The sequence below is a fragment of the Euprymna scolopes genome, chromosome 1 (assembly GCF_053919585.1).
Source record: "Euprymna scolopes isolate OS-2025 chromosome 1, ASM5391958v1, whole genome shotgun sequence".
NCBI lineage: Eukaryota > Metazoa > Mollusca > Cephalopoda > Sepiida > Sepiolidae > Euprymna > Euprymna scolopes.
Window position 1 is genome coordinate 169,786,974 of NC_136482.1, and position 24,334 is coordinate 169,811,307.

The 24,334-nt window shown below is 32.6% G+C and overlaps 1 protein-coding gene across 2 annotated transcripts in view; it reads left to right on the forward strand.

The window, feature by feature from the left end:
* LOC145277128 (uncharacterized) overlaps positions 1 to 24,334 on the forward strand; it is a 91,989-nt gene that overhangs the window by 10,510 nt on the left and 57,145 nt on the right. The window contains exons 3-9 of one of the 2 annotated variants that reach the window (XM_080128771.1): positions 694 to 810; positions 6,669 to 6,786; positions 10,374 to 10,439; positions 15,043 to 15,108; positions 18,166 to 18,347; positions 21,734 to 21,810; positions 23,119 to 23,192. In XM_080128771.1, the coding sequence (XP_079984897.1) occupies positions 694 to 810; positions 6,669 to 6,786; positions 10,374 to 10,439; positions 15,043 to 15,108; positions 18,166 to 18,347; positions 21,734 to 21,810; positions 23,119 to 23,192 (700 nt within the window). Of the gene's footprint in view, positions 1 to 693; positions 811 to 6,668; positions 6,787 to 10,373; positions 10,473 to 15,042; positions 15,109 to 18,165; positions 18,348 to 21,733; positions 21,811 to 23,118; positions 23,193 to 24,334 lie in introns of both variants that reach the window. The other variant, XM_080128772.1, reaches the window with a different exon arrangement.

Consider the following 24,334-nt stretch of genomic DNA (forward strand, 5'->3'; position numbering starts at 1 on the left):
CCTTTTATATTGCTGTCATGGTTGTTCTCCACAGATGTAATGTAGCATTTTAATAGCACTAGTAAATGTGTATGTAATGGCGTTAAAAGGTTACATAAGATGGTGGGTAATACTATAGATATAATAAATTTGTATGTGGTATCTTTTATTGCAAACCTACAGTAATTTGGTACAGGGGGGAATTTCTGCAATCAAAATATTATATACAGGAAAATACAAATTGAGTGGTTGTCTATTTTTTTGTCACCCCACCCCTTACGAAAAGAAAAAAAGAATAGCTATTGATACTAAAAATTAAAAAACAATCTACATTCTGAACTAAAATATGTGATAGCTGAATACTGTGCCAAACTTAAATTGAAGACTAGACAACAATTGTCAAAAATGTCTATCACCTAAGTTGTGAGTCAAACGTAATCTATGTGATTAGACAATAAAGGGTTTTACAATGTAACGTGTATAGGTTAGTTTTGACTGGATGAATTAGATCGGAAGTTACGGCCTTTAAAACAAAAATGGAGTCTGCCAATAGTTTAAGTTCCTTTTCTATCTCTCCTTTCTCTTTCTAATTTTCTTTTTACTTCATCTTTCTGTCTTTCTCTTTCTCCTTATTTCCCTTTCTTCCTCTTTTTTTTTTTTAATTTATTTTAAGTTTTTAAATATTTTTCTGGAATATTTTATAAATATTTTCAGGGCTTTATCCTTCATAGAAGATTATGTACGGGAGCAAGTCTTGCCAGACTATGGCAACACCCACACAACGACAAGCGTGACATCATTACAAACAACACTATATAGGCATGAAGCTAGGTAAGTAAATAAAAACAATTTTGCTTTGAAGTCTTTTATTCGTATTAATCGTGCTGATCATATGCATTAATTTCTTTTTTAAATAATATCAAATATTTTAACAATATTTCTGAGATAAGCTTTTTTTTTGTTTTCTTTTTTTTACATGTTTCAGACTATTATATTCAACTTAGTTATTATTGTTCACAAGATTTTGGCTGTTGTACTCTCTGGCCTGCCACATGTTATCATCTTCAAGGAATTTTAAACTGAACCTTTTATTTAATCCAGAAAACAAAAAAAATATGGCAACATTTTGTAAACTAATAAGAGAACCACTAATTGAGGAAGAAAGAGCAGATATTGCCAGATGAAATAGAAATAATAAAGCTAATAATTTGTTGTGTTAAGAGCAAATGTCTGTATATCCAGTTACAAGTTGAAAAATGCACAACAAAACCCCACAAAGTTGGATTTTTTTTTAACTTCAGATGTACAATATCTAAAATAAAAAAGATTCATTATTTGGGGGTCAAATGTCCTTTTAGATAATTTAATGTCATCAAAGCATACATGCATTTTTTAGGTTTTCACGTAAAGGGAAGTAACTCTGATTTTTTTTTTCAGTTATTTCCCTTATGTTCACTCAAATTTGTGTGTCTGTCTGTCTGTCTGTCTGTCTGTCTGTCTCCCCCCCCCCCCCCCCAGTCGAATCTTATACTTTCTGACTCTACAACCTTTTTATCTACTGGGCTAAGAGATATTTTGGAGTAAATTCTACCTGTGTGAAGAAAACTTAAGAATTAACTTATCTAATCTATATATCTATGAAAGTGAAAGTGTGTGTGTGTCTGTCTGTGTACATTTCCCTACACAATATCTCTGTCAATTTTCAGTCTACAGACTCGAAATTTGATATACAGGCTACTGAGACTTGGGAAAATCTTTAATCGGTTTTTGGCCAGAAATTTGGCTGTTAAGGGATCAAAGTTCAACGATTTGACCTTTGAAAACTCTACCAAACTCCTCCTAATTTTGGGTCTAACCACTTGAAATTTTAGATATAGGTTCCTTGGATATGGATCTAACTTAATAACTTGATTTGAGCCCCAAACAATAAATGTTAAGGTTATAATAGGGGTTAAAGTTAAAAAAAATCGATCTTTTTTTTTTTTTTTTTTGGCTCAACATACACACCTCCAAACACCTGGCCAACTCCGGGCTTAAATGCTAATAGAAGACATTTATAAAATAATATCTATGAATAAATATGCACACTCACATTAACACTGGTTCTCATTAGATCACAAAAGTTAAGTGACATTAAGCTTGGCTAGTACCAGATGAGTGACAATTTGGGAATACTAGGTATTGTTTATCATCTTCCCATGATCAGGATATACATGTGGCTGAGGAGTTCTTGTGCATTTGATATTCCTTATAAACTTACTTCTTTAGATGAAGCTGGCATAGTCCGATTAGGGCTAAAAATACCACACTATGTATTAATGGTTTGTTATAAGTAAATCTAATTATCTCATATGCAACTATGCTTGTTTTTTGTTGTTGTTTTTTTTTTTTTTTTTTAGGGGAAGAGGGCAAATCTTCCGTTTAAATATGTATTTGCATCATGTTTCTGAATTTTTGAGATAAGGATTATTATTTGGATCATTTGGACTACTGTTCTCATCTTTAGTGATTTTTTTTTTTTTTTAACAAGAATCACCATTTATTAAGGCCCAGAGGCCACTCGAGGATAAGGGTTAATGAGTGTACAGCAGTCAATGAGACAATATAGTAATCGTTAGTAGTGAAAATTTGGTAAATTGGATTACTTAAGGGGAACAGCTCGTGAAGAACTTGTTTACGTTGGACTTGAAGACAACCATATTATAGTCAGCTGGAAAGCAGGAAAACGGAAGAGAGTTCCATAGGCATGCAGTTCTAAGAAAAAAAAGCTTTGTTTGTAGAATCTACATTTAGGTTTAGGCACGGATAAAGTGTGGGGGAAATTATTGATAGTGTTTTTCATGAAAGTTTGGCGAATGGGGTGGACCATAGATTGGAGCTCAGACAAGCACTTGCCATGAAAATAACGATAAAGCAGAGACAGACTGGCAACGTTTCTTCTGTGGGAAAGAGGTTGCAGGGAAGAGAAAATTAGTATTATTATTATTAGTATTATTGTTATTTGCACAATATTTCGATCAATTTAACCTCTGACCTTCCTGAGGTGTATCTTTATCCACTGCACCACAGACCAGTGGCATAGTGGATAAAGTACTTGATAAACTTCACTTGTAAGTTACATTCTTCTGGAGGTTGAAAGGTTCAGTCCTCAGTCTGGGCATCATTCAAAATACAAAGTGCAAATTAAATAATTTGCACTTTGTATTTTGAATTATTCATTATTATTTTGTTTTGAAGTATTCTACTCAGTCATGGCTGATAGAACAGGAGCATGATACCCCTGTGTATTAAATAAAGGTTTCTGTTTGAAATTCCGTTCAAATCCAAGAGTTCAACAAAAAGATTCATGAGTTTGATAAAAAAATTCAACAAGATTTTCTTGAAGAAAGTAAGAGGTTACATTGACTGAAACATGAAAATAACACTTAAGATAAGAACATTAGTCCCAATAATACAAATGTATTTTGCAATGTAATTTTTCACAATGTTTTTTTAAGCCCCAATTTTTGTCTTTAATCCTGTCATTTCTATAATAATGTCAGCTCCAATTCCCACATGATTGACTGAAGTGTAATTTCACTAATTAATAATTCTTTCAGATGTATTCATTATTCTATACAAAATTTATTTTGTTTATTTATTACTAGGGCTGTGACAGCAGAATATTCTTTTCATTGTTTTTACTCTTGACTTAATATCTTATGTTTTTATTAGCAATGCACATGAAAAAATTTAAATGGCTTAAAATATTCCAATATTGGTATATATAGAAAGAGCTTGATAAGCTAAGAAAGAGTCTTTTTAAATTTTTAAAATCCAATTAAAATCAAGGAAGTTATGACTATTTTTATGCCCTGCGTGTTTGGATATTTTCCCCTCTTTAAGACCATATGCGTTTTGTCACATTTTTTGCACTACTTTTTCAGTAAAAATGCTATATCTTTGTTAAAACACAATACTAAGCAATGAAATTTGCCATATAAGTGTATTTTTGTGCAAGGAATCTGGATATGCTACTGAAAATCTCCAGAAATGAATGGTTTCCAAATAATCTGCAGTAAATGCACATATGCTGCGATTGCTTAAAAATGCCATGTATTCATTAAAAGAAAAGAAGTTAAAGAACTCAAAGTTTAGTTGTAATGCATTTTATGTGCCAAAAACTGAAATCGAAATCTAGGATTGGTTAAAAATGAATATATTGCAATATTTCTTTGGTATTATTGTAGATTAATACCTTCTGCTACCCCTCCCCATCTGACCACCTCTCCAAAATATGTGATTCTACCTTTATAGACAATTGCATGTGAACAACTTGAAAAACTTTAATAAAAGATAAACAAAAATTATTTTAAAATTTAATGTAAAATGATTTCCCATTTTGAATCATTCAAGCGTTTTAGGGCAGTTACCCCCCCCCTTTTCCTATGATAGATAAATCCTGGGTGTTTTTTTTTTTTTTTTGTTTGTTTTCTAAAAGGCGATTATGCGTGGTTTTAAGAGGGTCTTTGTGCAATTATGAGAAGGTGGGGAGGTTGCCACTCTGACTTTGGGTTAATGATAGGGCTAAGGAAAATTATGTGTGAACATCCTGAAGACTTGATAGAAACAAAACGAAAACAATTTTAGAATTTAGAGTGGGGGTTGGTTTCATATAAATGTAAAATAATTCACCATTTCAAGACTATCCTAGCGTTTTAGGACAGTTGACCAATTTATTTTTTTATGGGAGATTAATCATGTGCACTTTCTTTAAACGTTTTTTATGCTTTTTTTTACACTTATATGAGCTCACAGGAAGTTTGTTTAGTAGGGAGCTCTGCCACTTGTACTTAGCGTTATTGTTAAGGCTAAAGGTTTTAGGAGGAGGCTTGCCACTCGTACCTAGGATTAGACATAGAATTAAGCAAGTTTTTTTTTTTTTTTTTAAGAGGGTGTTTGATACCCATTGTGGAACTTTACAAGAATTATGACAGGCAAAAATAAATGTTATTTAAAAAATGACGTTCCTCTAACAGAAAACATGATGCTTGGAAAAATATCAAGTATTTAAATTCTATTTAAATATAAAAAAAGAAACAAGTTTTTGCTAAAGCTGACAAATTGTTAAAAATTTTGAATTAATGTTATTTTGATTTTTAATTACATTTCATGTCTTTTCGTACCATTTTTATTTTTTAACTGAGCACCTCCTACAAATATTTAAATATTGATTATTTTTTTTATTTTATTTATTTTTTTAATAATCGGGTAGATTAGTTTCCATTCGATAATAATTCACTGAAAACATTTTTTAAGGGACGAAAATTAGAAGTGTGTGTTACCGTTCGTACACGTGAACCAAAACAATGATAGTTCACTTGTTAAAATATTTTAAAATTTACTACTACCCAATTTTTAAAAATATTTATATGGTTGATAACAAAATAGCTCTAACTAAACATGTAAGATTTTTTTTTATAACCAGATTTTTAATTAAAAAAAATCGATTTGAAATAAAAATAACAAAAACAAAATGTCTGTTTTTTGGTCAAGATCAAAGTGTAGTATCTGTTCTTCAGATGCTGCACTTCAATTTCTTGTTCTCTTTCGGTGGAGGATCAGTCATTCACAACTGAGACAATTTTTTATTTTTGTACCTTTTCTCCACGTTAAAAAACGACCCTGGTGTCTAACTCTGTCCCGTGGGGAGGCATAGTAAATAGGTACACCATGTTATCGCTGCTGCTGCTACTATCTACTATATACTACAGAAGTCTTGATTCAAATTCATAACGATTTTTTCGGATATTATGTTTTTAAATTGCGACGTACTACTAGAGAAAACACTGCTCAATCATCTTTTTAACAAATAAACATAGTAAAAAGATTGTTTTATTTAATAGTGAGTGTCGGAAGAAAATTTTTTTCAAAATTTTCAATACTCATCATTTTGAAATTTTTTTTTTTTTTTTTTTTTTGACACAACAAAAAAACGAGTGGTCAAATGAATTTCGGATACTTGAAATTATTAAAAATGACATGTCTTTTGGCTAATTTCCAAATTTCATTTAAAAATTCTTCACAGAAACACGGTACGAATGTTTAGAAATGGGGGGGGGTCGTTACAAAATCTTACTGAAAATGCTGTTTTATGATGTTCACTTTTTTATCACTTTATTTGCTTAAAACTCTAAAAATATATAATGTATGTTATTATTTACTCATTCATTTAAAAATATATTCATTTCTGAACAAAACGGTGGTATTTGGAAGACTTAAAGTGCTTTGGTTTTTAAAATATGACTATTTTAGCAGAAACCCCTTGGAATCTGTGATTATCCAAAGCGTTTTAACGGCCATGTGTATTGCTATTTTTATATAGACTGATGTGGTTCTCGGTTGATTAAGTGTGTGTAACTGCGTCAAATATATACTTGAGAGTCAAAAGAATGAAAAGAATATGCTGTTCTCACGGGCCTATTTATTACTAACAACTGAACCAAGTAAATCATTTTTATGAACCTTTAGTTATTGTCTTTTAGTCCCCTAACCATTACATGGGAAGCCCAGTGATTTTTTTTTTCTTTTTTGTCAACCACTCACATTCCTAACTTCATTTTTTGTTGGTTTTGTTGTTGTTTACTTTCTACTTGCTGTGATCTACATTACCAAAAGATCTTCTTTAAGCCATAAATATTTATTTTCAGGGACATCATTCGCAATGCCACCAATGCTAGTGAACATGATGCAGTTATCTTTGCTGGAAGTGGAACAACAGCAGCGATTCACAAACTTATTTTCAGCCTTCATCTTAAGGAGCCCCCTGTATGTATAAGTAATGCGTGTATATATATGTGTGTGTGTGTGTGTGTGTGTATATATATATATATATATATATATATATATATATATATTGATTCCCTATCTTTGGATTTGAAACAAACACCAGCAATATTATTCTGATCTTCTGTAACATATATACAGTGTGGAACGATAAAATTGCCGCCATAGAAAAGATGAGATGATTCAATTTCCGTTTGATGAAAGCCGGTTTTCTTTTTTTGTTGCAGACCATCTACTAGTTGGCCAGTTGTGTACAAATTCCGAGAGCAATAGGAGCCTTCTATCATGTCTGAAGGTGAAACAATGTTCAACAAGCGAGATGGGAGATGCGCCACTCCTGCTCTCTACCCCCATCCAACAGGACCATTACCAGCATCCTCAAAATGCAAATCCAAATGGTTCAACACTTGAGGGCACAGCTCAATGAAATTTCCAGCCACGGTTATGGTCTTTGGTGTGGTTTCAAGTGAAGGCCACATCATGCCACCTCACATGTTCAAAGTCAGCTTGAAAGTCAATACCAAAGTGTACCTGAATGCGCTGAAGAGTGTGGTGATCCCTGGTGCAATCAGGTGGCCGCTGGCAGATTCTGGATGTGACAGCAGGACTCGGTGCTGGCCCATGTTCAAAGAGACCCAGGCTTGGCTTCAGAAAGAGTGGTACAACTTTGTACCCTTCCCTTACTAGTTTCTCTCCTCCTCCAACCTGAACCCACTGGACTACTCCCTTTGGTCATACATCAAGAACATCACCAACATGACCTCCCACAGCACTAAAATCAGCCTGATTGCCACCATCGGCCGAGTATTTGCCAAGCTCTTGCTGATGATTGTGGAAAAAGCATGCTCCTTAGTTCTGGACCTGTATCAAGATGGTGATTAAGGCTGAAGGCGGCTACATTGAATAGGTGTCAGCTCTACTATATAATCAAGTTACCTGAATTGATTTTTTTTCAGTAAAAGTTTTCAAACAAGGCTGTAGTGTTGTTTTATTTAGCGTCACACATTTATCGTTCCATTGTGTATTATATAAGAATAATATAGATATTTTATATTTGATTCTATTTTAATAAAGGGATGCTCAATATTGTGAATATAGTGATGAGACAACAACTATGGAAGACAGTAATTACTGGGGATTCAGTTACGAGATTCAGCATTCCTATCCTGTTGCTGTTTATCAACTGAAGAAGACCAGAAGATGAATTGGCCATGAAATGTTGTCAAACAACAACTATGAAGATTAGGATAACAGTCTGCAAATAAATAAATAAAGAACCCTTTATATAATCCATGGAGGTAGCATGCACTCCTTCAGTCAGCCATGACTGGGTAGAAGTCCTAAGCAATTTGCAATTGTAATTTGAGTGTTGCCTGCACTGTGGATTTAATCTTCAACCTCCAGAAGAGTGTAACTTTAAAACTGAATTTTATTAAGTACTCTATCCACTGTGCCACAGACCCAAATTGCTTAGAACTTTTATCCAGTCATTGCTGGTCTCCATTTTATAGTCCCCTACCATTGCTTGCATTCACATAATTATTCAGTAGGATCCTATTGAACCACTGACTTTATTGCCAACTATTGTTGATTTCGATGTGCTCTGTTCAAACTATACTGCACTGTTTTACAAAGACACTATTTTATGACTGAGAAGTGGATTTTTTTTATCTAAACTTTTGGATGTACAAATTGGCCATGAGAAGAATTACATCTTAGTATACTTATTAGCAATAATAGAAACTATATGATGTTCTGGTTACTGTCTGTAAAATTGTAAAAATGTTATTGTTAATAAGTTAAATTTTATAGAATAAGGTTAGATAAAAAAAAATATTATTTTGTATTAAATTAAATAAGAAAAATAGAAAAATGATTAAATTGATAGATGCACAAAAGTCAGATTTTATTTATTTTAAAATAATTCTGCATGTAGGTTTCTGTTTGTTTGTTCAAATAAAATAGCTATAAGCTACAACTTATTAGGAATTTTGATTTGAGAATGAGATTTGTAAAATATTACAGAACAAAGCAAAATGAAAGAGTTGATTTTTTTTCTTTTCTTTTTTTTTTGCTTTTTTATTTTTGCCACTTTCATTGGAATTTTGAAATGTGACCATAAAGAATTTATTGACATCAGTGTAGAGAACTCTGTTGATAACTGTGCTCCAATTAGTTTGCTAAAATGGTGCAACAGAAAAGATGGGTCTGCACTTAAACAGGTCAACCATCAGAAAAGTTACTGGCTCCGTAGATATTTTTGAATTTCTGAGTCAGTCTCCACTTTTTGGTCATTGTTTCGAATCTGTGAGAAAAAGAAAAAAAAAATTCGTTGACAAAGGGGAGGCAACTCTAATAAAGATCAACAGGGGAATTATCTCCCCTCCATCACTGAAATTTTAATTGTACCTATTTACTATGCTTCCCCACGGGACAGAGTTAGACACCAGGGTCGTTTTTTAACGTGGAGAAAAGGTACAAAAATAAAAATTGTCTCAGTCGTGAAGGATCTCTCCTCCACCGAAAGAGAACAAGAAATAGAAGTGCAGCATCCGGAGAACAGATACCACACTTTGATCTTGTCCCGAAGAATTGTATACAATATTTGTTTTTTCTACAATTAGAGGCTCCCAAATATTACTAGTTCCAGGTTTAGTCTGCTTAGTAATTCTTCATGCTTAATGAAGGTCGAAGGACAGTCCGATCGAAACGTTGCACTAATAACACTCAAGATGAGAACAATAGTCCGATCAATATAAGTCCCTCAACTCAAAAATTTAGAACTTTAATGTCAACAATCAGCTCGACACATATGACCCATTTAGAGACCTTGTTAAAAGTGATCTGTGTAGAAGTCTTAGAAATGTTCATGCAATTTTCCATGTCTGATCGGTTAATATTAAATTTAGTGGAATTATAAAAAAATATTACTTGGTACTATTTCAAAGCAGCCTATTATGATGAATTCATTAAAATTTATGTTTAAAACTAATTAAGTTATAGTAAGTTTGATTGTAAATATGAAATACTAAAACATCTTGTTACATTCAAATTCTAATATGTTTGAAATAAATTGTGCAGGAGGTGAAAGTAAATAACTCTGTTCATACTATGCCACAAGACGAATAATTTTGAAAGTAATAAAAATGTAAATAAAAACGATTTTTTTTTTTTTTTTGTGAAAAATGTTAGGATTGAGGGTTATCTCCCTTATAACCTATTATGAAGTTATTTCCCTTTACAATATGGTTGATGTGTTTGTCAGTCATATTAAAATTCTAACTTTACACCCCCACCCCCCACCCCCAAAAAAAAGCATTTCTTGTATACGATTCAACTTTCTATAACTGACTGTTTTGGAAGAAGAAGAAAAAAATAATTAATATTTTTTTATGCAATAAGTTGTTTTGAAATGATGCCAAGCAGAATTGTTTTAAGATTCCCTGAAAATTAATATTACTGTTTGATCAAGACATTATTATTTTTCTAAAGAGAAATTGATCCAAAATATACATGTACACTTCTGTTACTAACAATTATCTTTATTTTTATTTATTTTTTTTTTTAAGATTATTTTTGCTGGACCATTTGAACACCATTCAAATTTGTTACCATGGAGAGAAATTGGTGCAGAGGTAACTTATTAAATTTGTTGACAATATCTAAATGTAGGTGACACTTTATAACTTTTAAGAAATTATCATTACTGTTGACAATAGAAAAACAGTTTTTATGCATATTATATCGTATTGTTTTAGTCATAAGTTGGTGTAAAACAACCATAGAAATATACTTTGAAAGCTACTTATGGATGTGTTTGCCAAGAAATTAATCTTAAATTAGCCTATATTTCGTATTCTTATGTTATTTACTATGCTAAAGTCTATCCGTGTATACAAAAACGATGCTTGTGTAGATTGGTGATCTTTTAAACCAACGCATTTTAGGTGAAAATATTATTACATACTGATATATCATATCGAAATTAGTATAAATTCCAAAAGTTACAAAAATTGATCCCGTAGAAGATGTTCTAGATGTATTTTTTAATAAAAAAATCATCCACAACTGTGTTCCGAGTTTTTTATTTTTAAAATGGTGGACTCTTAATTTAAGTGAATTTAAATGAAGGATTATCTCACTTGTTTTTTTTTTTATATAGGGGTCACCAATTATCAAGGCCTTGAGGCCACTCGAGGATAAGGGTTACTGAGTGTACAGTAGTTAAACTGTTTTTCATACTTAATGGGTTCCTCAATGTTAAAACTTAGAATAAAACTCGATAATTCGATAAATTCTATTTTTACTTACAATTATTTTTCTATAAGCACCCAAACAGCTATCAGATTACATAATCACCAATACTTAATTCAAATATATATAAACTACTATATACCAATGACTTGGTCATGATAGCAGAAACAATGAATGAGCTGGAAGAATGACTGAACGTATAGAAGAAAGGCATTGAAGTAAAAAAAATTTGAGGAAAGGCAAAGGTGATGGTCAGTGGCCTAGAACTCCAGTCTTTGAAGGATTCTTGTGTGTAGAAAAAGGGTTAGGAGTAATGCAATACAGTGTAACCACTGCATTATATTGGTACACAAAATATGCAATAGAGTGCATGGTAGGCTCGTACCATATCTAGACTTCAGATGTAAGAGATGATTAGGACTAGCATACCAGATTGAAGGCTACCCTTACACAGAAGTTGAAATAGGCAGGAACATATGTTGTGTGTGTTGGGTTCTCACTGTGGTCTCACTTCCTGACTCCAGATAAATGACGGGAGCAATGATTAGGTCAGTTGAGAACCGCTGGATTAGGTGGATATGCAAAGTAAAGATCCAGATGAGCTCAGACATTCTACTTGTTTGCCATTGTGAACTTGAATTTCTAGTAAAAGCAAACTGTCTTCGCTGAAAGAAGCAAAAGGTATATCAGCACTTGCAGAGATCTAAAACTAGACGGTAAACGAAAATCAAGTAGCCTAAGATGACCTAGAAAAAAACCATCAGACAAGACTGTAGACAGTGCCAAATGGACACAGTCAATCCCCACAATCGTGATCACTGGAGAATTAGCATAAGAATAGCTTGGCAGCATTAAACTGATTGTTGAAGGGAACATAGGGAATAAACCTGGATAGTAGTGTTGAATTGGGAATCGGAAAAATCAAAACATTTGGAGGCATCAAAATTGGTATCAAAATCGGAAAAAAATTGTGCTTGTTTCCAATATCAAAACCATTCTTTTACTTGTCATTTTTACGTTATTTTGTTTAAAGCAAAATCTTCCATTGCTGGTAGTAATGATAAAATAATAAATATTTATTAATTTTAAACTACAAGTAAAACTAAAATCGATAGATCATTCCCCACAAATGTATTTTTACGTTTGGGATAATATCTGCACATTTAACATGTTTTTACGGTAATCGTGAAAAATAGCAACTCTATAGTTAAATATTTAGAGATTTATAAATAATCGAAATTGGTAGGAAAACTATTAGAATCATTCCTTCACTACTGGATGGTGAGTGAATGAATGCTATTGTTCTTTTGTCCAGCTTTATTTATATTCAAACTGTTTGTATCAGTCAATGTGTGACAGAATAATTTTTTTTCTTATTGGTCAAGCATAACTTAGCAGAATATGAAAGATGTACTTAATTGCCATATTCAAAGACACATTATTATTTCCCAATTAAACAATATTATTTGTTTATTACTGGTATATGATTTTCGGTACTTGTACAGTTTAATCAAGACATTAAAAAATGAAAATATCGAAAAACGGTTATATTGTTTGTATCCGTTTTGGACTGAAGATCTACGAAAAAAGATTTCACTTAATTTGATCGAATAGTTTTTTTGTTTTTTTTTCACAGCAGAAAAACATGTTTTCATGACAGCACAATGAAAGTAGACATTTTTTAACACACCACAGGGAGATAACTATGTTTAAAGTGCCAACACTCCCTCCCCATCTTTAATACTAGATTTTTTTCCTAAAAATCGAAACATGACTACCTTTTGCTCGGTATCATAACAAATTGTTTTTTCACTGTGAAACAAATTTGCTAGATCAAATTAAGTGAAATTTTTTCAGAGAACTTCATTCCATATGGATACGTACAATATAACCTTTTTTTCAATATTTTCATTTTTTAATGTCTTGATTAAACTGTACAAGTATCCGATTTTCTTCTCAATAATTACTAATAAGTAGAACTATGACAACAAAATATTCTTATTGTTTTGACTCTCGAGTTTATATCCGACACAGTTAATCAACCGAGAACCACATCACTCTATATAAAAGCATATAAGATATCAACGGATACACACTCGAGAGTCAAAACAATGAAAAGAATATATTGTTGTCCTAGCCCTATTAATAAGCTATCTTTAAAAACAAAAATAAAACAAGGACAGATAACTCTGGACATATTAATGCGATTCTGCTTATATTTGTCTTTTATTGTGATAAATCTGTGTACTAAATATTGGTGCTTGTTTAGAACTTTTGCCCCATAAAAAGCAAAAATAAAGATTTGTATGATCCATAATAGAAAGGAAAGTATCATCCTCCAAAAATTATGTAAATTGAGCAAATAGTTTTATTTTTATAAAGGAAAATATTTTTAAGCAAATTTGAGTTTTCTGATACTCCCTTGCTTCCCCATATTAAGAATGGCTTTCTAAAATCTTGATTTAGAGTTATCTCACTTGTTTTTTCAAACTGTTTTCAAGGTGGTGTTATGAGCTTGTTGTCATAAAATTTTATTGCATTATTAAAAACAATACTGTTTGATCAATTTATATGGTTTTTGATGTATAATATTTTTTTTATGTTATGGGTACATACATCATACAGACTTTTCTTTTTTTTGTTTTTTTGTTTTTCATGAGGTGGGATTCATAGACAAGCAATTAAATATTAATAAAGTTCACTAAGTCTTACTTGAAAAAAAAAAAAAAAATTTATATTTTGACAGAAAGCCGCAAATGCGACAAAAATTGAATCTTGTAGATCTAAATTTCATACTTTAACAACTGTCAAAAAAATATTCGCTAAATTTTCACTGTAAAAAAAAAAATAATGGTGTAAAATTTCCGAGGGAAATTTTCTGGAAGTTGATCTATTTAACTCCGTACTGAAAAAATATAAATCATCTTATGAATAAGCATATGCAGAATTCTTTCTTCCGACCTTAAAAAAAAAAAAAGACTTGGATCTGATACAAAAGGTATATAGAAATCATTAAAGAAATTTAATGGTTCTTCTCCAGTTCCACTCCAATATTAAAAAATTATAATTGCATAAAAACTTTATGTACCTACCTGTGAGGTTGAAAAAAAGGTTATACACTAAAATTTATGCCGATTCATCCAGTATTTTTATTTATTTATTTATTTATTTTAAATAAAACACAATAAAATTATCTTCGTGCAAATTTTGGAAAACATTCTTTATCCAAGAAGAGGAAGGGGAGGGGAGGGGGCTTTTGTTAACTTTTTCTTTGCTTGAATTAAAGTGTGAATTATGCCCCTTGAGTATAATAAGACTGAAAGTGGCTGATGAGAAATTTCATTAAAGTTTTTATATTTTTTTAAAACAAAAATACTGAATGAATTTACTTCATTTTTTAACCTAACACATAAGTACATAAACATTTTATGTCATTTGTCGTATTTAGGGAATGAGGTAATCGATATGCGCTAAATATCGGTTATTACCGTGATGGGACAGCTGGATGGTTTTGATTAAAAAGAGATAGAAAAATAAACATGCATTTCATGTAGTAAAATTTCTAGAGCTAACAATCCTTCGATGTCCCTGGGGCCATAACTCCTGCAACACCCATGGTTATCTCCCTTTTATTCCAGAACACCATATTACTTATTTTTTTATGAACACTATTATATATTAGAGTGAAACTAGAGAAGCATCAATCTAATTTAAATTTTGCAAAGCTCTCAAGATATTAAAATTTAATTTTAAAAAAAGAATGAGATTACCTCCCTTTGCTACAATTAAAACTAAATTACACTAAATGGGACAAGATTTCAGCTTTTTAACTAAAACCACTGAATTAGCTTATATAATCTGTTTAAAGTGTTTGAATATGATTGTTAAAATCAAATCAAAGTAAATTGCTATATAAAAATAACTTTGTTTTCCTATTTTTTTTTTCTCATGGTAACAATTTCTTTACTTTCTTTTTATTCACAGATAATTTCTATTCAAGAAACTATTAATGGTTTGGTTGATATTTCCCACTTAGAAAGTCAACTTCAGGTAAGAATTCTTTCTTAAATGTATTTATTTTGAACTTTTTAACTCACCAAAATTGAAACGCACAATACACAAATGTTAATTAAATACAGGAAGAACATCACTGGGAATGAACTGTATACCTGAAGACAGTCAAAGGGAAGATTTTTTTTTTTTTTTAATTACATTTTCACCCCAAACAAGGCAAATTGCCACTTTGGTGTAGGGGGCTACTATCAGGGGCAACAACTACTGGGGTACTATGTAGGGATTTGGGCAGCTCTACAGTGTGGGGGTGGGATTTAGCAGCCTGTCGGGTTTGTCGAGGGTGCTCACGTCATGGGGGCACAAGTGATTGCAGTTCGTCAGAGCATTCACCACTAAAATACTTGTAGAAAAGGCAGAGGGATGCAACATTTCGTCGATGGGACAGAGGCTGAAGCTTAGATGCCAGTTCAGGGCCTATCAGGTTTGCGACTCTCTTTTGAACCCTGTCAAGGAGCGAGAGACTAGTAGCAGATGCACCAGCCCAGATGTGACAGCAATACTCCATACATTGGCAAATGGTGGCCTTATAGAGGTACAGGATACTTTCGGGTGTTAGTAGTTTTCTAGCACAGTAGAGAGAGCCCACCTTTCTTGCAGCGGCCCTGGCAATGCCTTCAATGTAATTGTTCCAACTCATGTTTCCTGTGAACGTTAGGCCAAGGAGTTTGAAAGATGTACTCTCAGATAGAGAGTCGTTGGCCATTGCTATAGGTGGTAGAGAGGGTTTCTTGTAATTATTGAATGAAACTAGTTTAGTCTTGGCAGCATTGAACGCGACCAACCACTTTTGTCCCCATTCCACCACAGATTGAGGTCTTCCTCTAGTGTTTCTGCCATTTCTTTAGAAATGTGTTCATTCGTCTTCCTGTCGTGCCTGCCATAGAGTGTAGTGTCATCAGATTGGATGAAATATAGTTAAGAAAAAAAACGTTCAAGAAAAATAGATATGTCCTGAATTGTTTAGATTCAAGTTGTTGCATTCTAATCAAGGGGAAATTTCTTCTAGAAGAAGGGAATCCATAGTGTAACGAGGCCGTTACGCTTTAACCGTGTTCATTACAGTTCAAACCTCTCTCCGACCCCCCCACCCCTCACCAACCAGCACCATTGAAAAGGAACAAACAAACAAAAATAAATAAATCCGACCTGACTTTTCTTTCTGTTTTAGCAAAACGCAATAATCACGTTGACACACTGGATCACCAAAGTTAAGCAATGTTGTACCTGGTCAGTACTAAATGGGTGACCATTTGGGACTTCCAGGTGCTGTATGTGCTCTTCGCTTGTATCGGCATTGTTTCTAGTCATCCTGGACTTCTCCTTGCCACTGGACTCGAGTAGTGCCGGTTCAGGAAGGATTGCACAACCCTTGCCTCACAATTACACGTGCAGCTTCCCCTACAAGGGTTATCCTTTGTCTTTCGAAACTGAACGGAGGCATCGTAGCAAAAGGCATTTATTACCATTACTTTCCGAGCAACGCCTGCTTCTTGTTTTTTCTAACTGTCCATTTTGTCTGCCATGAAAGTAACAAAACTCTACCGTCTCGACATCAGCTTAAGCTTCTTACCATGTCCATCTTACCGGGAATGCGTTTTTCTTTCTTTTTGCTCGATTACATGCCAGCCGTAGTCAGCCATTTCTCGTTTTCGACTTTACACATCCATCTTTTTTTAGGCGCACTTTGCTTTTTCTCTGAACATGTGGCATTCTTTTTTTTTGCTTTTTCTTCTTGCGCAAGCGTCCTAATTTGCATATGTGCTTTTTTTCGGCTTCTGCTGCTAATATCTTTGCACGCCAGCTATCTTACAGCTCCTGCTGATATTTTCCCACATGCTCATACACGCTCTGTTATAATAGTGTCAGATTTATACCAACTGTGATTCCAACATCGAAGGTTGATCGCCTGTGAACTTGAGAGCTCATCCAAATCTCTTTCGATGGTTGTTGTCCATCAATATGCTTGTGCCACTCCTGCAGAGAGGTAGGGAAGATTAAGTTGCAAATTAATTCACTCGCAATTGTCACCTTTTAAAAACATACCGGAAGACGCATGCACACGTTTGATTATAGTTCTTGATAAACCCATTTTCTTTATTAAGGGGATGTGGTTTGCTTAAAGAATTTTATGTGATATATGTAGATAAGGAAGCAGTAGATCACAATGTAAGAAATGGAAATTTGCCAGCGTTGAAAATGGAGGACCAAAAGTGATTTTCTTTATATTTATTTATTTCTATTTTTTTTCTCCATAATAAATCTTAGTTGATTAGTTAAAACTTCAGTACCTATGTAAAATACAAACTGTGCTATTTTTTAGATAGGGTTTTCAAGTTACATCAACTTGCATTCAATTTTTACATTATCTTTCGTTTATTAAAGTGTTAAGTGAAAGCACAGAATAGTTACAAAATGTCCTCTTCTCCCCATTTTATCTACTTATATATAATAGGTACTTTGTGTGTGTTCGTTTCTTATGGACTCCAAAATAGCTGGGCTGATTTATTTTAAATTTCACACAAATGTACTTGATGTGTCTGAGAGCGTCCTTAGATCGGTTTTGTATTGGAATGCCTCCGATAAAATCAATAATCAAAAAAATCTGATTAAAGAAGGATATCCGATTTTGACCAAAGTTAAAACCTTATCAGCCTAGCATCACAAGTGCATTCAAAAAGTTTTATCACCGCACAAGCAGAAATGTCCAGCATATAAAATCAATGGTAGGTTCTTTGATAAGACAGGGGTGCATTCAAAATGAATATTTCTGTTTAAAGTACAATTGAACCATGATACTTGACTTTTGCATTTTCAAGTTTAATTTAAGCCATTATAATGTAAAGTGGTAGCGTAGTAATTGTAAATTTCTACACTACCTCCTTACATTCATTAATCCTTATCCTTGAGTGGCCTTTGGGCCTTGATAAGTGATGACTTCCTTAAAAAAAAAAAGAAGCCATTTCCATTAAAAAAAAACTTGTTAAATATAATTTTGTTAAATTTAGTTGTATTTTTTTTTTGTTATCTTTTCAGTTGTGGGAAGGCAAAAATAAACAGCTGATTGGTTGTTTCAGTGCTGCCTCAAACGTAACGGGAGTTCTTACAGATGTTGATGCAGTTACGATTTGCCTGCATAAATACGGTGCATTGGCATTCTGGGATTATGCCACGGCTGCACCTTACGTCAACATTGACATGAATCCCGTCATTGACAGGTAAGCTTTTAGCAGCTGAAAGGAACAGGTTTGGTATGACACAGTATATGACGTCACTTTCTATTTTAAAAAAAGTCCAAAACAGTTGATACCTTGTAATTGTTTGGATTATTTGGACTACCATTCTCGTCTTGAGTATTATTTTCGTAATTTTTTTATGCTAATGTAACCTTTGACCTTCTTTAGGTGTATCTTGTTGAACTCAGAATCTGTGCAGAATTTTGAATGAAACCCTTTACTTAATCCATGGGGAGAGCACACTCTCATTTCATCAGCCATGACTAGGTAAAGATCTTAAGTAATTTGCAATTGTATTTTTAATATTACCCACACTGAGGATTGAACCTTCAACTTTCAGAAGAGTATCACTTAGAACTGAATTTTTTAAAGTGTTTTATCTGTTATGTCACAGATGCGTGTGGACAATTCTTGTTGAATTTTGTTTTTTAGATGCACAAGCTTATTAGAGACTAACATGAGTCAGGGTGGAGATTTGCCGGTCATAGAATATGCTTAATATACGTCAGGAGTGTGATTTAAATTTGAATAAAATAAAATATGCATCAGGTGCGCTTGAAAGCCAAATTACAACGCAATATTATGAAAATAAACAAATATTTTACTTGTTTGAAATTTATAATTTAAATATATTTTAACTCCATCTTCAGTATTTTGTACAATTTTTTTTGTTTTTTGTTTTTTCCTTCTTCTTTCTTGCCATGTTGTAAAGTTGGAGAAAGAAATGACTTCGAAATATATTTAAATTATAAATTCCAAACAAGTAAAATATTTGCTTATTTTCATAATATTGCATTGTAATTTGGCTTTCAAGTGCACCCGATGCATATTTTATTTCATTCAAATTAAATCAACGCTTCTATGACGGAATTCACACCCATGACATTAATCTTGTGTAGCCAATGCACCATTCTGGCATTTCAAAATACAACCGCTGATAGACAACACGCAGATCTTTACTAACTGACTTTTCTTTCTCTAACTTTACAACATGGCAAGAAAGAAGAAGAAAAAAAAGAAAGAAAAAAAAAGATATACAAAATACTGAGGATGGAGTTTGAATCCAAAATCTATTTAAATTATTCATTTCAAACGAGTAAAATTTGTTTATTTTCATAATATTGTGTTGAAATTTGGCTTTCAACCGCATCTGATACATATTTTATTTTATGCTTAATATATTTTGATTTGTGCAGATTTTGTATTTATTATTACAAAACCAATTTTCTATTGAATATTTAAACATATATTGTACTGATTTCAAAAGTTTAAACAACAAATGACTTGCGTACCATCAACTTGAATCGAACCCAAAGCATTTAGTACTCCAGACGCGTTCGCTACCATTTGAGCTAACCTGACAGATAAAAAGTTATAAAATTAAACCACTTTTAGCTATGATTAGTTTACACATATGCAAACTAATAGAAATGTCGGCAAGTTGAAATGAACGTTTTGCATTTCAACTTGCTGACTTCTTTATGCATTATCCATTCAGCCACAGAAAGATTTTACTCATTATAAACCATCCTTAGTGTATGATTAATATTTCTTGTTAACTTCTGTTATGGGGTTAAATGGTAATAAACGAAAGGAACACAGAATTTTTAGTAACGAACATGTATTCACATAAATTACAGACAAAGACCGGTTGGGAATACCATTCCTCAACGGTAGGCGTTTGCACACAACCGGCTTCGTCGCGTACCAATCTCAGACTGCTGTGCACCGGTTCTCGATACCGGAAGTAACGTCATGAGATAGTCCATTAATCCGCTGGAAGGGCGTCTCCAACAATTTCAGTGTTATGTGACCAGTAGTTTAAGAGTTTATCGGTTAAATAGTTACACACCGACATACATACATTTATTGTTTTATTTATATAGATTATTACATGTGTAATATATATATACATTCTTGGCAGATATATATTATATATAGGTAATTGGCAGATTCTTTGATTAAGTTGTTCAAATGGTATCCATTAAACTCCTGTTTGCACCGGTCCTGGATATGACCTTAAACTATATCCAGTGGTGAGGCCCCATCTTGCGGGCTTTGGGAAGTGTGGAGCCACCCTTTAATTGCCATTGCTCTCAGGTCCACTCTAACCCTGAGTGGTAGTACCTGGTAGGGTCCCAGCTATGGGTTAAATAGAAACCGACTTGAAAACGACAAATATATTCTATTAAAAAATTTTTCTTCAAAATCTTTGGATTCGGCATTAAATAACCTGAAAAGGGTTGATATGCCGTAAAACAAAAACAACCAACCAACCAACTTGTCCGCACCATTCTATTGTACAACAATCAAACTACAAAAGCTTGAGGTGGTCGATCACTACGGTTTACGTCACATTCTTCATGTTCACTAACAACAATTCATTTCAAATGTCAATGTGCATTCTTGTTGCGACATAGCCCCTCCACAACAAGCTCTCCTCTGGAAATGCAAAGTATATGATAAAGATGACAAAATATAGGACCTCAAGGATGATTTAAAAACGACATTCTTTTTAAGCAAGTTGTACTTATCACAACCAGAATGGTTTATTTCTTTCAAATCTTAAGAAATGCTTAGACATTTCCTGGAAGAACAATTAGTAGCAAGATACAGATAGCATCCATAAAAGAATCCTTGAAATCATGATGAAATCAAGTGTTAGTTTTGATCTCTTCAAAATAACTGAAGAATTATTTATCCATTTATTTATTGCGGACTTTTATCCTCATCTTCTAGTTGTTCTTTCACAATGTTTCGACCAACTATTCCTCTGGCCTTCGTCAGGTGGTTAACCGTGGTGCAGTGGATAGACGTTGAATCTCTATGGTTCCAGGTGAGCATTGTCTGAAGATAGTGGTTTCAATCCTACCCAAAGCCGGCCAGAGGCTTAGTTGGTCAAATCGTGGTGAGACGATGACAACTATGGAAGGCAGTCATTGCTGTGGATGCTGTTAGGAGATTCAGCATTCCTATCCCATCATGGTTAACCATTTGACGAAGGCCAAAGGGATAGTTGGCTGAAACGTTGTGAAACAATAACCATTAAGATGAAGATAACAGTCCACAAATCAATAAATGGATAGATAATGCAAATTACTCATCTCAATAAGAATTCCAATTAATTAAATAATAAATTGAAGTATTTCTTGAGACAATTCATTGTTGCATTACATACCCTGTCTTCTAGACGATGATAGCTGCCAAAAATAATTCAGTTTTAATGAAAATCATTAAATTGTTAATCAAATTCATTGGAAATTAAAAATATTAATTCAAATTTTCATTTTTTTTTTTTTTTTTTTTTTATTACCTCAAATTAGTATCAATGAGGTGTCCTTTACCCTGATGTAATTTTCTATTTGCAGTCTTGATCAATGTTATGTCTATAAAGATGCTGTGTATTTCTCTCCACACAAATTTATTGGAGGCATTTCCACACCAGGTGAGAGGGTCAATCTTTTCATTTTTTTCTTTTCAATATACTCTGAACAAAATTTCAACAATATCACTCAATTCATCTTCTGTCTAATATCAATAAGTTTCTCTCCTAAGATGTACTATATTTTGTATTAAGCAATTCTCTGTCAAAATATTCTAATTTAATATTGAATTTTATTATAAGCTGAAGAACAGATCCCCTTCCTCCACACACACTAAAAATTACTATCCAAACAAAAAGATGTTTTTAGCCTCATTTAAATTTTTTGTTTCATATCATAATTGATGGTGGTAGACTGCTTAATATATAAAAGGAATCAGTTGATGATGACCTTTTCCTAGTGGGCAGCACAGTTGAAATGGCAAGAGACAGAAGTTCAAAGTCATTCATAAAACTTCTGATATCAGCATGAGGCACAAAAACAAAAAACTGAAATTATAAACTTATAATATATAACGTAAGGATTTATTAAGCAAAAATGTTGAAACTTTCATTAACTCTAATGATTATTTTCTATTAGTGATGGGACAGTTCCGGTATCTTTTACCTATTCTGTACCAAATTCCTGATTCTGATTCTTTATGAATCTCTAAATATTTAACTATAGAGTTGTTATTTTTCCTGATTACTGTAATGTAGCATGTTAAATGTACATGCGTTTTCTCAAAAAATAAAAACACGTGTGTGGGGGGGGGGTATAAATTTTAGTTTTACTGGTAGTTTAAAATCAATAGACATTTATTTTTACTACCAGTGGTGGATGATTTTGTTTTAAACAAAATCAAATAAAAAAGATATTTAACTTTAAAGGAATCATTTTTGGTATTGGAAAATAGGTACAAATTTTTCTGATACTGATTTCCATACGACAAAAACTTCCGATTTTTCCAATTCCTAATTTCGATTCTGATTAATCGTCCCTATACTACTTTCTACATAGAGGAAGTATTAACAAGTAAACTTTTTATTCCATTAAAAGCAGGCAAAAGTTATAGTCTATTGACTTAGGATGATTGCTTTATGCCAAATTGATGGTTGAATATGGTAAAATCTGTGCTCATTTTTGCATTGAATGCCAACCTCTAACCATGCATTGAATGAATACCATATTACTCAGTTCACTGCACCTTATAACAAAGGTCCATAAAAAATTTCAGCCAGATCAGGCCAGTAGTTGCCAAGAAAAAGTGGAATGGACAGACACAGACAATGAGAAATATAATATGAATTCATAAAACTTATATATAATCTTTTTTCTTTTTTTTTGCTTTATAAAATTGAGTATTTCATTTTATTTTGTTAAATTTTCAGGTGTTCTAATTGCCAAGAAATCTTTGTTTAGAAACCCAACGCCTGAAGGGTGTGGTGGAGGGACCATTTTCTTTGTAAGTATTTCTGGTTAAAAACTATCCTTATATTCATTTAGCACCACTCAAATCTTTTATTTTCTTTCAATTTTTTTTTGGAATGGAAAAATGAAAGAAAAAGATACACTTGATAAATCTAGAAATATTATCATACTATAAAATATAAGAAAATGATTAGGAAGTATATAAGCAAAGAATTGAGTAATAAATTCATTTTCTCTTCTTTTTTTTTTTTTTTTTTTTTTTTTTTTTTTTTTTTTTTTTTTTTTAGTTATTTTGTTCTAGCTGGGGACAGGGCATCCTCCTAGATGGTAGACATTACCCACTACCTCATAAATTCCAACTGAGAAATATTTTTTAAATTCTAATCATTCCTTTAAGCATAATTATTTGTATTTCTCTTGCACTTGGTTCATCAGGTATATTTGTCAGGTAGTTTTTGAAATTCTTTTTCATAAGTCCAGTTGTCCTATAATTACTGCAATAATGAATACAGATTACCTTATGTTATTAAATATGATCATTAGAATAATCCTTTCAGAGAGAAAATTCTGGAATTAGATAAGGAAAAAAATATGTATATGATTTTAAAAGAATGAAATGACAGCTCAATCCAAAATAATGATCAAACCAGACACACACATGAACAACAATTCGCCTCCTCCCTTGAGGCTCACATTTACGAATATCCATGAATTTAAAACTAAGATATAGATGTAGAATCATTTCTCCTAGCAAATTCCCCGGATATGTTAGCACTAAGTGAAACTAACTTGCACTCCTCCATTCTCTCTAACCACTTCAACATGTCTTGTTATCTTTCACTTTGTCCTGACAGACATATGCACAGACTTGGAGTCTATATTCGTAACACCCCCCCCCCCCCATGACTAGGGAATCTAAAATAGAATCAGACGGCCAGGCCTTCATATGCTTAGACGAACTTTACAACATAGCGTTCGCTACTTATATTTTCTTTACCGCTTTCTCTTGATCCAAGACTATATTCTAATCAATTACGTCTCTGACAGCATAGCTGTAGCACTCTTCCTAGACACTAGCGCCCAAGTACATGTATTTGGTGACTTTAATGTCCACCATAGTAATTGGCTTGGTTTCTCTAACTACACAGATACAGCTGGTAACATCACACATAATTT